The following is a 13,717-nucleotide window of genomic DNA, read 5'->3' on the forward strand; positions in this document are numbered from 1 at the left end:
GGTGCATAAATCCCATTTCCTTCGTTCTTTGCGGTCGATTCCTGATTTCCACACTGTGGTGCCCGTCGGTCATCGACCAAGCGCTGGCCTCGTTTTCCCCCACCCCCCCCCCTATCCACGATGGTGTCGTCAGGTTTTCGATGGTGCCCCCACTGCCCGCAGACCATGTCCATCACAGATCCGCATGAGGTGTGTATCCTCTGCCTGGGGGCCTCACATGACGTCCGGGCATGTTTTTTGTGTGACCAAATGAACCCCCAAGGGGCATCAAGCATGCCTGGTCAAAATTGAGAAGCTCTTCAGCTCTCCAAAACCTTCTACTTCAGCTTCGGTATCCTCAACACCAAAGGACCATGGGGAACCATCCCAGTCTCTTCCCCTGGCAATCCTGCTCTCGGGTACCACTAAGAATCAGGGAGAAGGAGATTGATCCTTGGTGGTCTCCCCCCTCCCCCCAACCTTGGGGTCCTCGTCATCCTCTGTGCCTGGCAAAGCCCGGGCCGTACATCGGAAACCCATGAAGGGTCACAGTCTCACCACAGTTCCAGTTCTGGAGCGGCATCAGCGACTGCCGAGCCGCCATCGAAGCGGCACCGGCCACCGGAGCCCCATTCTCTGGTGCCCCCGGTAGCCCAAGGCGTTCCCCACTGGCAATGGTGCTGGGCGCTGTGCCGTCGTGATCCTTCCGAGGATGTGCCGGCGACTCCTCGTCCCCCTCCATCAGTCCTAACCACCCAGGACTTTCAGGAGGAGCTGGACCGCAGGGTGCAGTCGGCGGTGCTCAAAGCGTTACAGAGCATCGAGCTGCCAGTGCCACATGCCCACATTCCCTGCTGGAGTGCCTGGACATCCTTCTTGGCACCCTACCGACACAACCGGTGCCTGAGAGGCCCTCTATGCCTCCTCGGCCAGCGACGCCCTCCACCGGAGCGATCCCGATTCCCGGGTCCTCAGAGGAGAATGAGGCCTCAGGAACCGGGCACCCTTGCCTGCAGTTCCCCAGGTCGCCGCCGGTTCCTCCTGGCGTACCACAGCTGATGCCCCCTTCGGGGGGTTTCCTTTGATGCCTCCGGTGCCCTTGGGGCCCAGGCCCACTGGCCCTCAGTGGCCGGGCCTCAGCGAAGAGGGTACCTATGACTCCTCAGACTCATCCTCTGAGTTCTCTGACAACCCCTTCTTGGATCCTTCCCCTCCGCCTGAAGACCTATTGTTTGCCAGTTTTGTAAGGGCCATGGCAGAAGCCATCGCTTTCCAACTCCTGTCAGAGGAGGATACCAGTCACAAGATGGTGTAGGTCCTCCAGTTCATCATTGCTCCCAAAAAAATCATGATGGGCCCAGTCCATGACATCTTTAAGGAGTTCCTCCTCTGCATGTGGGAACACCCGGTGTCAGTGCAACAGGTTGTTGGTTTTGAATGGTGGCACCTCCCCCACCAGTTGACAGTGGTGGAGTCCGCGCTTAAAAAAAACAGACGCACCGGGAAACATGCTTCTGCCCCTCTGGGGCGTGAGCACAGGGAACTCTATGGCATAGGAAGGAAAATGTTCCAGGGGACTATGCTGGTGGCCCGCATTGTGACCTACCAGTTATACATGACCCAAAACAACCGCAATCTGTGGAAGCAGGTCCAAGACTTTGCGGAGGGCCTTCCCCAGCAGCAGCAGGAGTAGTCTCTTGCAGCCACTGCCACGCTGGACCTTGAGGTGGGTAGACACGGGGTGAGGTCTGCCTACAATGTCTTCGAGACCACAGCCCGCCTAGCCTCCAGGGGTGTTGGCACCAGCCAGCTGGCTTGGCTCCGAGCCTCAGGACTCCGATCAGAGGTTCAAGACAGGCTTGCGGATCTCCCCTGTACAGGTGAGAACCTGTTTGGGGATAAGGTGAAAAAGGTCATGGCGCAGCTGAAAGATCAGCATGACACTCTTCAGCAGCTCTCCACCAGCCCCTCTGAAGGCGCTTTCTCCACCAGGAAGTCCTCCAGGCCGGGCCCTCGTTAGCCTTTTTAACCGGCTGAGGAAATACTATCCTCCAGCTGCCCGTGCCCGCCCGCCTCAGACTCTTCCCTGAGGTCATGGCAAACAGTGGGTTTCGAGGAATTCAACCAGTCCCCCAGCAGGGCCCTGCCACAGGCTTTTGACTGGCAGCAAGGAGGCATGAGCCAAAAGCCAGTTCCCCTGGCGGTCGATCCCCCAGTCGGTGGCAGGGTCCTTTGCTTTGCATGCCGCTGGGAAGCGATCACCTCGGACCGTTGGGTCCTCTCCATTGTCCGCCAGGGTTACTGCCTGAATTTCAGCAGGCTCCCAGAGGCCGCTCCCCGATGTGCATCGTGGAGTTTATCCGCCCATCAGGTCGTCCTCCAATTGGAACACTCTGCCCTTTTAGCTGCGGGTGCAGTGGAACCGGTCCCCCACATGTAACAGGCCACTGCTTCTACTCAAGGTACTTCCTCATTCCGAAGAGGAATAGTGGCTTGGGCCCCCTTCTCGACCTCAGAGCGTTAAACTGGTTTCTCGTAAGAGAGAAATTCAAAATGGTCTCTCTGGGCACGCTGATCCCACTCCTCCGAAGGGGAGACTGGCTCTTCTCACTCGACTTAAAGGAGGCTTATGCTCATTTTGCAATTGTCCCCAACCACAGAAAGTACCTCCACTTTCTGGTGGGGATGGCATATTTTCAGTACAAAGTGCTGCCCTTTGGGCTAGCATCAGCCCCACGCATCTTCACAAAATGCTTGGCAGTGGTGGCTGCCTACCTGAGGCGTCGCTCTGTCCATGTCTTTCCATATCTGGACAGTTGGCTGATCCGGAGCAACTCCCACTCTGTGGCCTTGAACACACTGGCCCTGACGGGTCAGACCTTGTAGACATGACTTGGGGAAGTTCATGACAAATCCCAACATCTCTGTCCATCTCCACAGCTATATTTCATCTGCGCCAGGTTGGACACGGCACAAGCAAATGCTTTTCTGCCCAATGATCGGGTGATCGCCCTCTCCTCGCTGACCACTCTCATTCGCTACTGAAAGACGGTGCCGGCCCGTCTGCCTCTCCGCTTGTTGGGCCACATGGCCTTGCGGTCCCGGTGGCGACGAGCATCCCAGGACCTGGAGCTGCCAGTCACGGTCACAGACCCCCTCCGCTCCTCCCTGGCCTGGTGGGAAGCCCTTTCCAATTTGGAATCTGGGCTCCCATTTCAGTCCGCGTCACCCCAGATGACCCTCACTACTAATGCCTCCACTCAGGGGTGGGGGGCCCACATGGACAGCCTGCACACCCAGGGTCTTTGGACAGCAGCTGAAGCCTGCTGCCAGATAAAATTCCTGGAGCTTCAGGCGATACGGTATGCCTTGTGGGCCTTCCAGGACAGGCTGTCCTCCAAGGTTGACCTCATCAAAACTGACAACCAGGTGGCGATGTGGTATATCAACAAGCAGCGCGGAACGGGCTCCTTACTCCTCTGCCAGGAGGCAATGCAGGTCTGGGATTGGGCCCTCTCCAGAGGGAAGTACCTTCGGGCCACCTACCTGCCGGGTCACCTGAACACGCTGGTGGACCGTCTCAGCCTGTTTTTCCAACCACATGAGTGGTCCCTGAGCTCTGCGGTGACAGCCGACTTGTTCTGCCGCTGGGGCACGCCGGACATGGACTTGTTCGCCTCTTCCCGCAATCACAAGGTGAGTGCGTTCTGCTCCCTGATTTTGGGGAAGGGCATCCGGCCTGCGACGCGTTATCCCTTCACTGGGGACAGGGTCTCATGTATGCATACACCTCTCTCCCGCTCCTCTCGAGGACTCTGAAACTGCAGGAGGATGGGGGGACCATGATCCTGGTGGCCCCCTCCTGGCCAAGGCAGGTGTGGTTTCCCCCTCTTCAGGACCTGTCAGTGAGCACACCAGTCCCGCTGGGAACAGCCCATGACCTCATATCGCAGAACCAGGGCACCTTGCGCCACTCGAACCTCCGGGCCCTGGCCTTCACGGTATGGATGTTGGACGCATGATCCTCCTGCCTTTGCAGCTCTCGGATGGTGTCTCCAGGGTCTTGATTGAGTCCCGGAAACCTTCCACCTAGAAATCCTTCAGTTCGAAGTGGAAGCGTTTTACCATATGGTGCGGTGGTCACGGACTGGACCCATTCTCCTGTCCGCTTCCCTGCTTGCTGGATTACCTCTGGCATTTGTCAGAGTCTGGCCTCCCAAACCAGCTCGGTTCAGGTACACCTCAGCGCCTACCACCAGGATGTTGCCAGTGCACCCATTTCAGTCCAGCCACTGGTCGGACGTTTCATGCGGGGCCTTTTTCAGCTGAAGCCCCCACTTTACCTGTCAGCGACCCCCGTGGGATCTCAGCGTTGTCCTGGCGAGGCTCATGTGGCCTCTGTTCAAGCCTTTTAAGTCCTATGACCTGAAGTTCCTCACCTGGAAAGTTATGTTCCTGGTGGCGATCACTTCCGCTCACAGGGTCAGTGAGATCCAGGCCCTGGTCATGTACGCTCCCTACAGAAAATTCTTCCATGATCGTGTGGTGCTGTGCACGCATCCAAAATTTTTGCTGAAGGTGGTGACTGCTTTCCACATCAACCAATCATCCTTCCCACATTATTCCCACAGCCTCATTCCCACCAGAGGGAACGTGCTGTCCATACCCTGGACTGCAAGCAGGGACTCGCTTTCTACTTGGACCATACAGCGACCTATAGGCAGTCCACCCAGCTCTTTGTGTCTTTTGACCCCAATAGGCTGGGAACAACAGTGGGGAAACAAACCTTGTCCCAACTGGCTAACGGATTGCATTGCCTTCTGCTATGAGCAGGCAGACCTTCAGCTGGCTGGCAGGGTGAAAGCTCACTCTGTGCAGGCTATGGCGGCGTCAGTGGCCCATCTGCATGCTCTCTTTCGCCAAACTCTGCAGGGCCGCGACCTGGAGTTCTCTCCACCCATTCGCGTCTCACTACTCCCTTGACAAGGATAGTCACCACGGCAGCGCTTTTGGATAGTCTGTCCTACGCAATCTATTCCAGTCCTGAACCCAACTGTTTTTCATCATGCTCTCTGTGGGACCAGACCGCCCTGTTTTCCCCCATAGCACTGCAGTTGTGTTGTGCCCGTTGGCACCTTATTCTGCTATTTTGGGTCTCCTTGGTCGAGTGGGGCAGTCTGGAGCTCTGTAATCACGCACATGTGAGGACTACCATCCTGCTTGTCCTAGGAGAAAGCGCATTTGCTTACCTGTAAAAGGTGTTCTCCTAGGACAGCAGGATGTTAGTCCTCAGGAACCCCGCCCGCTTCCCCACGATGTTGGGTTCACCTTCTGTTTGTTATATTTTTCTTGCTCGTAGTTTTTGCTATATTACAAGACTGAAGGGGGACCTCGCATGGACGCGCAAATAGCAGGCTGGGCATGCTCAGTCTGCCAGTCAGTTTCTAGAAACTTTGACAAAAGTTTTCTGTGCCGGGCTCCATCGGATGATGTCACCCACATGTGGGGACTAACATCCTGCTGTCCTGGGGGAACACCTGTTAAAGGTAAGCAACTGCGCTTTATCCCCAGGTGCAAAAAAATCTCTGGGCGCCCAACGCACATTTTTTTAACACGGCAAATTTAACTCCAGCCCTGGAGATGATATAAAGTCAATTCGCGTGTCAAGGGCTCATGAGAAATTTAAAAATACGGTCCTCTGTGGTTCCTCCTACTTAGTATCATTATGACACTTAGGTTTACTGCTTGTGGTGTTGAAAACTAAATGTTTATTGCTTTGATATAATTAAAAAAAAAATTCTTTTGGAGATCCACTTTAGATGCCCCTAGTAAATGGCGCTTAGCTATGGGCATCTTCAGCAGCTTAAGCAAAATCGATCAGAAGAAGTAAGATATAAGGACACTCTTATTGAGCACCCGATGCAATTGTGGGCACTCGATACAGTTGAGTGCTAGGGATGCACAGTTCTCCCCTAGCATGGCCTTTTATGCGGCCCTTCATTTAAATATTGATCAAGTGCCCAGGGGATGTGGCTGCGTGCATGTTAGGAAAATAGGCGCTTAATAAAAGTGCCCGTTTTCAACACACACCTTATTGCATGGACCCCAAAGGAAGGCTGAAGAGAAACTGGAATGGAGCAAAGAAATTAAGTGTGAAGAGCTGAAGAGAAACTGTGAAAGGAGCAGGAGAGGGCTAGCTGTAGAGAAACTTGTAGGGAGGGAAGAGATTGACTGTAGATTAGAGAAGGCTGAATAGCAGTGGCAGATTTATAGCCCTGGCTACCTTAAGCATGTGGATACCTGTCTGTGCCTCTCATCACCACCTCCCCCACACAAAATGGCATTGCACAACAGCTGATATAAAACAAGTGACTCACAGCAGGACAGCTGTTCAAAGGCACTTGCCTGCTGTGCCTATTGGTAAACTTGCTCCTGCTGAATAGAAAATGAAATTGAGAGACAAGGGAGAGAAGAGATGAAGAAAAACTGGAAGAGAGAAGACTAGCAGGATGGAAAAGGGTGAGAAATAGATGAGAATATGAAAAGTAAAAGAAAAAATGAAAAGTGTGAAATAAAAGAAAAAATAAAAATATCCTGCTATACATAAAAGGTTTGAAAACTTATTGTATTAATGGAATGAAACTAAACATTGAGAGATTTTTAGATATGCAAATGTACCATAGTTGCCAAAGAGTTTTATAAACTTGCCACTGGCTCTACAAATGTGCTGCTGCAGTTAACTGGAAGCCCATAGTTTTGTATTTGCTGTTGACTCATTGGTATTCATGTAATGTTATTACCAGAAATCTTAGAAATGTGTTTATGAAGAAAATACTAGATTTTACACAAAACTGTAAAGGATAATTAAATGTAACAATCATTTTTATTAGAAGAAACATAAATTATACTTATTTCCTCCTTTGCATCGGGCATATGTATCTTGGTTTTACAGACTGGATTTAAGGAGAATAATGTATCGTAAAATAACAAAATATTTTAAATATTTTTATTAGCAATGAAAGTGATACCTTAATATTGTTTTGATTTAATAGCAACTTCTTCGTGAGATGCAACAGATGGCCAGTCGTCCCTTTGCTTCCATCAACGTTGCCTTGGAAACAGATGAGGAGCCACCCGACCTAATAGGAGGAAGCATAAAGGTGAACAATTTATTTTTGTAGACTGTCCTTAAAGTTATTAAATGTGCATTAATAACTTTAAAAAATCTATACAGAACAAGTAATCATTTACTGTTACACAGTGGTATAGTAGTATATAATACTAGTACAGAAATGTTTTGCCTAGAAGGTGCTAAAATATCTGCTCATTGTATTTCTGAATCAGAGACAAGATAGCAAGTAGCCATAGAAATGAACACTTCACAGGGGATCATTTATTTTTATTGTCTTGACTCTTTTAGAATTTTTCTATAAAGATTAGGTAAAAATTTTCTATAAAGTTAGGTAAAAATGATGACACATATGAAGGCAAGTAAGATGTTAAATGCTGTAATCATACAACCAGTCAACGTGAATAACTATTTACTCCTGGGTGAATTCTGTGCCACAGATGCAAAAAAGGCATTTGATAACATTGAATGATGATATCTGTAAAGTTTTAAAGTAGTTTGGATGTGGCAATGGATTTATTAGGATGGGTCAGTTTAGATATAATTGCCATACAGCCAGGTTTGTAGCTAATAATGTTTTGGTTTAATAAGCACCACCAATCCGGTGTGTTCGCTGTATTCTTTGCTATTCAGTGTGGTATTTGAACCTTTACTTAAAGCTACATGTGAAGACAAACTCTTGACCACGGTCAGTTTTAAACAGATGAATTGTTTATTGCTTATACTGATGATATTTTAGTTTACTAATTCAAAATCAACTATCCCTACATTATCATTCATAAGAGTTTTCATTGTATTCAGCATTTAAGTTGAACATGGGGAAGTTGGAAGTTATGCCCTTTTCATATATAAGAACAGGGCATTGTTGGAGTCATATAATTTTAAGTGGTGACCTAATGGTATTAAGTATTTAGGGATTATTTTTCACATGGAGATTGAGTTTACCATTTCTTTTAATGTTGCTGAAATTTTTATTTTATTACAAGATACTTTCACTAAATGGTTAACTCTTTCTCACAGGACAAGCAGGATGGTAGTCCTCACAAATGGGTGACATCGAGGATGGAGCCCTGTACGGAAAACTTTTCTGTCAAAGTTTCAACAAGCTTTGACTGACACTAGCACACTGGGTGCACTGAGCATGCCCAGCCTGCAATTATCCCTGTGAGCCACAGGTGTCTCCCTCAGTCTTCTTTTTTCCGCTCTGCAGTCAGCATAGCGGTTGGAGCTCTGTGAGGATTTTTTTTTAACTAATTACCTCATGGAAACACTTAACTTTTCACTTCAAAAAACACTTTTCCCTGCACAGGTCTCCCTCCGCGTACGTTTTTACGACGCTTGGTGAGTACTAATTCTTATTTTTCGGTCGGTTTCTGTCACTATCTTAAGGCTGTTAACTGACTGAAGCCTTCCCTTCCCCCATTTTTCAGTTAGCTTTAAACAGCTTGCGAGTATCTCTGTGACACTCTGCTTGCTTATGCTAGTGGGGTAGGGATTTTTTCCTTAACTTTAGGACCTCTGTAGCTTCAAGTCCTTCGTTCCCTGGTACCCTCACGCAGTCGATACCCTATCGCTACACCGGGACCCTCCTAAACCGCCCTGGGCTTTTATATGTCATCAGCGCCCCTCCCCCCACGGTGCCCTGATGCCTTTATCCATGTTTTTTGCTTTTCAGTGCTACCAGGCTTTTTCCTCCTACGCACTGTTTTTTTTTCCTTGGGCTTCCTCGGTGCCGTCCCTACCCGGATGCATGCCATTGACGCACACGCTGTTAGTCACTGCCATGCATACTCGGGTCGCAGCCACCGCTGCCCGAGACACTTTTTAACGATCCCAGGGTCACTTCATCGATGCCACCCCCCCTTTTTGGGGATGCCATCGATGCCCCATCCTCCCCACCGATGTCCAGCCCTTTTCCATCGGTGGGCATCGGTGCCACATCGATTCGTCGGTGGGCATCGATGCCGGATGGTCCCCATCGGTGGACATTGGTGCCGGATGGTCCCCATCGATGGACATCGGTGCCGGATGGCTTGTCCGTCGATGGCATTGGTGCCGGATGGCCGTCCGTCGATGGCATCGGTGCCAGGTCCTTTTGCATCGATGGACACCGATGCCCAGGTGTTTCATCCATGGGCATCTATGTTAGAATGCATCCATCGAGGGCAGTCGATGCCAGGCTGCTCCCATCGGTGAAATTCGATGCCCAGGTGGGTCCCATCGGTGGGTATCCATGCCGGCTCGATTCCGTGGATGGGCGTTGATGCCAATGCCAGCCTTATGGCTGGCATCGATGCCCATGCTGATTCCAGGACTGGCGTTGATGCCGGGATGGAATTCATCGACTGGGAGATCCATGCCATCGATTCCATACATGTCCATATCGATGCCACCGACACACGTGTCTGGGGCACCGATGCCATGTACACTTGGAAATCTGAGTCTGTCCAAATCGATACCGTCAACGTCTGTGGCCCTATAGTTGATGCCCGTGGCCATGCCACAAACGGCATAAATGCCCGCCTCCATGCATCGATGCCCTCGACACCTCCGTTTTCCTTCGGTGTCCTTGACGCCCTATTGATTCGACTTCGACTCAGTCGATGCCGGTATCTTTTTCAATAACGGCAATGTTTTTCGATTATTCGATTCCACATCGTTTCAAAGATACCTATGCCACTGCTGTCAGTGCCCGTCACTGTCATCATTCTCCTGGCCAGTCATCGACGATTTTTCATACCCATTTTGATGATATCCTCGAAGCCCCTTAGGTTGCCTTCAATATCGTCAATACCGACATAGCACCGCCACATAATACCCTCGCCTCCTCACATTGCTCCACGCTTTGGGTTCTTTTTTAAGCCCCGTATTAGCTTAAGACACTCCATTGTGTCAGGAGCAGAGCAGGCGTGCTGACAGTTCGTCATCGATCGCCTTCCAGGACGACGAGGGCTTCCATCTCGGCGCTGGGGAAAGACCGGGCCGAGCACCGTGGCACCCATCATCGCCGACATCGTGATCGTCCGCCGCTGACGCCATCCAGCACATCGGTGCCATCCTTCTCCAGGCTGGACAACGCTCGGGCAGAGCGACATCACCACTGCCATCAGCACTGTTCCTACAGTTTTGGCAGTCCTTGGTGATCCAGAACTTCCGGATCCAGGTCCGACAGCTTCTGCATTGGCGTCACGACACATCGAGCCGCTGTGACGAGGGAAGGGAACATGAGTTCCGTTAGGGCTCCTCTGTTCCTGGCGTGCCCCACCGTCAAGTGGTGTGGGACTATGGCCATCTGTTACACTTAGCAGTCTAAACGCCACTCACGCCTGGCCTGTCTCCTCTGTACCTGTGCCACCATACCGGGTTTCAGAGCGAGATGGACGTTTACGTCCCCGGCCTTACCCTCGAGGACTCCGGAGACCGTCGGAGTCAACAATCTTCACCGGCTCGTCTTGCGGCGATCCACGTCGGATGGTAAGCACCCGCTTCGGCGGCATTCCCATAGAGTTGTGTTCTCCCATTCGGACCGTGGTTCGAAAAGTTCTGGGTCATGTGCCTTTTAGAACTGTATTAGTGTCACATATCGCTATGTTAGCTATGTTAGCCACAATATCAGGAGAACCCCTCTATCTTCTTGGGATTGCAGCAGGGCTTCTTCTCTTGTCAGTAACAAGTCCCTGTGCCGACCAATGCTCTGACTCTTGGTTCCCTCCCAACCAAGGTCCAGCTGCATTGGCTGATCTGCTAAACATGAGATTCAGCAACCATTGCCCCATGTACAAGTCCACCTTGAGGCCTGGCCACAGGTCTCAGTGTCTCCTTGTACAGCATACAGAAATGCGGGTACCACTTACCGCTCACACACCTGCAGGAGCCTACATGATATCCTCCATTGGGACACCTCCTGGTCTCCCATCTGGTCAGATATCAGAGCGGCCACCCCACCTTGTACCAAAGTCTCGGTACACTCCCCCAGGCGCTACGAAGTGCAGAGGGGAGAAGGGAGGGGGGTTGGGGAGTTTTAATTGCACTATTCTTTCTTTTAATAGAAAATAGTTACTCTCCGCACATCCTGGACCTAAGAAAATCCAACTTTCTTTAGACGTCACAGGTACAATGGTATCTTTGGTTACCATCACTCCATACTGCAGTAAGTACATTATTTTAATGTTTCTATGTGCTTTATGGAGAGTCAACATTACAACCCCAAGCTCTGCCGCTGGCACCAGCTTCGGTAAGTGAACTGTCTCTTGCATCACTGTTGGTGAATGCTGTTTTCTCTGCGGAGTGTAACATCATTCACTTTCCTTGCATAGACTACTGCTAACCACTTTCAGTACATGCAAGGAGCTCTCACTTTTTTCAGGACTCACTATACATTTACTAACTGGGATTACTGTCACTGCCATAAATCCCTTCTGTAACACTTCTGGACACCACAGTCTTAAGACCCTCTTGTCCAGCATGCGCACAGACATTCTGATACATTGTTATATGTCCCTGCGCATATTTTCCATAACCTCAGCCTTTCAACTTTTCATGGTTGGGCTATGGGGTTTCTTCCCACTATGCATTTTTCTCATAATTCAAAACTGCTATGGGTTATATTCAGTGACATTCTATACTCAATGGACCTAAGTGGTTTCATTGCTTTCGTCCCTGATTCTTATCCCAGTTCGAACTAGGACCTAGTCTCCTTCGACTCATGCTCGCAATTCCTTAGGGTTATAAAGTTTCTCCTGAAAGCTGTCAACCCATTATGCATCTATTGCACTCCAGCATAGTTTCTCATAAACTTCCTGGACGTTGCACCCATGAGTTATGCCCTTATGCCTTCCAATACTGCTTTTGCAACAATTCTTTGTGCATACAGACAGACAGCATAGGGACAATGTGCTTTCCAACTCATAAGCACGCATTACCTCTTAGCTGCTCTGCTAGACAGCTGCGCAGCTCTACCCTTGGCCCTTGTTCACTTCATGCGTCCTTGGGCCACATATCTAAGAGATTTAATGAACGCTCTATCAGACCTTCTCCACGTAGGTTCTATCCTCTTGAATGGTCTCAATTACATGTGTACAGGGCAAATCTTTTAACGCTGAGTTTAACTAAACTTTCCTCGGCGTCTGCATCATTCCATAAGATGCACAGGTTCTGCTCCCTGCACATGTTTCCTATGCGTTCCCTTAGATGCCTTTTCTTCCATCAAAGGCCTCTTCAATATATCTCTTCTGCTGCCTCTCGTAGCCAGCATTCTTCTAATGTTGAACTGGGATGGGGTTCAGTATTCTTTTCCCCACTCCCTGACTGAGATCAGTATGCTTTCCCATACTTCTCAATCCATCATATCAGTAACCTTTTATTCTCTCACCAGTCAGTCCCAAATCATAGACTTACTGATGTTCTTAGGTTCTGGTAGCGTCACAAAACCTTCTAAACATAAATCTTGCCGTTTAATATGGCAGGCTTTACCTCCTGACGCTAAAAAAAAAAAAAAAAAGAGGTATTACCCCTTTTACTTTTCCACCATTTTTTCTTACTCCCTCGGATTCTGTTCTCCAGACATCCTCCACATAGATACACCTTTCTCTTAGGAGGTGTATCGTTTTGGGAGTTGGGTTCCCGTTTTCGGTAATCCTCTCTGAGTCGGCTTACCATGGATTATCCACTGATCAAGCCGCCTCTATTTCTCTAATCACGGAATGAACATATATATTATCCTTATAAGTCTCATACATTCTACGTTTGAGCCTTTCCATTCCTCTCTTCCACAGTTTGGCAAGGGAACTTCTTTCCCTCTTAATGTCATTCCTGCCAGCAGGGTCCGTGAGTTATGCACTCTTTCCATACTCACCTGACTCCGTTCCTCTGCCACTGAGTAGTTCTACGCATTCAACTTTCTATCCTTTTCAGGTAGATGTTGTATCTCCTTTCCTCAGGAAATACTCTATTAATTTTTCCTAACCTCTCTCTCTCGCCCTAGGGAGAGACTGGGTTTTCCACATTCCTGGACAGTAATGCTGCGCTTACATTCTATCTACATTGCACTGCATTCCATGTGAATTCCACTTGACTCTTTCCTTCATGCAAGGGTCAAGCTGCTACTTCCAGTGGCCACACAGACCTAATCCTTCTGATTAAGTGGTCTATATTTCCTTTCCTACCAACAAGCAGACATTTCACTACAACACTGTGGGTATCCACATACTGTTGTGTCCGTCTTAGCCTTAACAGCTTCCCTTTGGTTACTGCTGCTTGTACTTTTTTATCAGGTTGCAGCCTGGAGTCCTCTCCATACCTTCGCAGCCTATTATTGCTTACATTTGACTAGCCGGCATGCTCCATGTTTGGCCAGTCCGCCTACTCTTACTTTTTTCAATTCACTACCCAACATCCTTCCACGAACCCATTATGGTGTTGCGGATGCCCTCCGTTCCCATTTCCACCTCAGTCGTTACGCCTTTGCGCATCTGCGGTGTATCTGGTGCATTCCCGGGCATCCTCAGCTCGGTACTCACCCATTTGTGAGGACTACCATCCTGCTTGTCCTGTGAGAAAGCAAATGTTGCTTACCTGATGTAACAGGTGTTCTCACAGGACAGCAGGATG

At 49.6% G+C, this 13,717-nt stretch overlaps 1 protein-coding gene across 1 annotated transcript in view; it reads left to right on the top strand.

The window, feature by feature from the left end:
* ATRN (attractin) overlaps positions 1–13,717 on the top strand; it is a 504,108-nt gene that overhangs the window by 395,621 nt on the left and 94,770 nt on the right. Inside the window, exon 27 of the mRNA XM_029594051.1 lies at positions 7,032–7,139. Coding sequence (XP_029449911.1) covers positions 7,032–7,139 — 108 coding nt within the window. The remainder of the gene's footprint in view (positions 1–7,031; positions 7,140–13,717) is intronic.

Source organism: Rhinatrema bivittatum, chromosome 1 (genome assembly GCF_901001135.1).
Source record: "Rhinatrema bivittatum chromosome 1, aRhiBiv1.1, whole genome shotgun sequence".
In the NCBI taxonomy this organism is placed as follows: Eukaryota; Metazoa; Chordata; class Amphibia; order Gymnophiona; family Rhinatrematidae; genus Rhinatrema; species Rhinatrema bivittatum.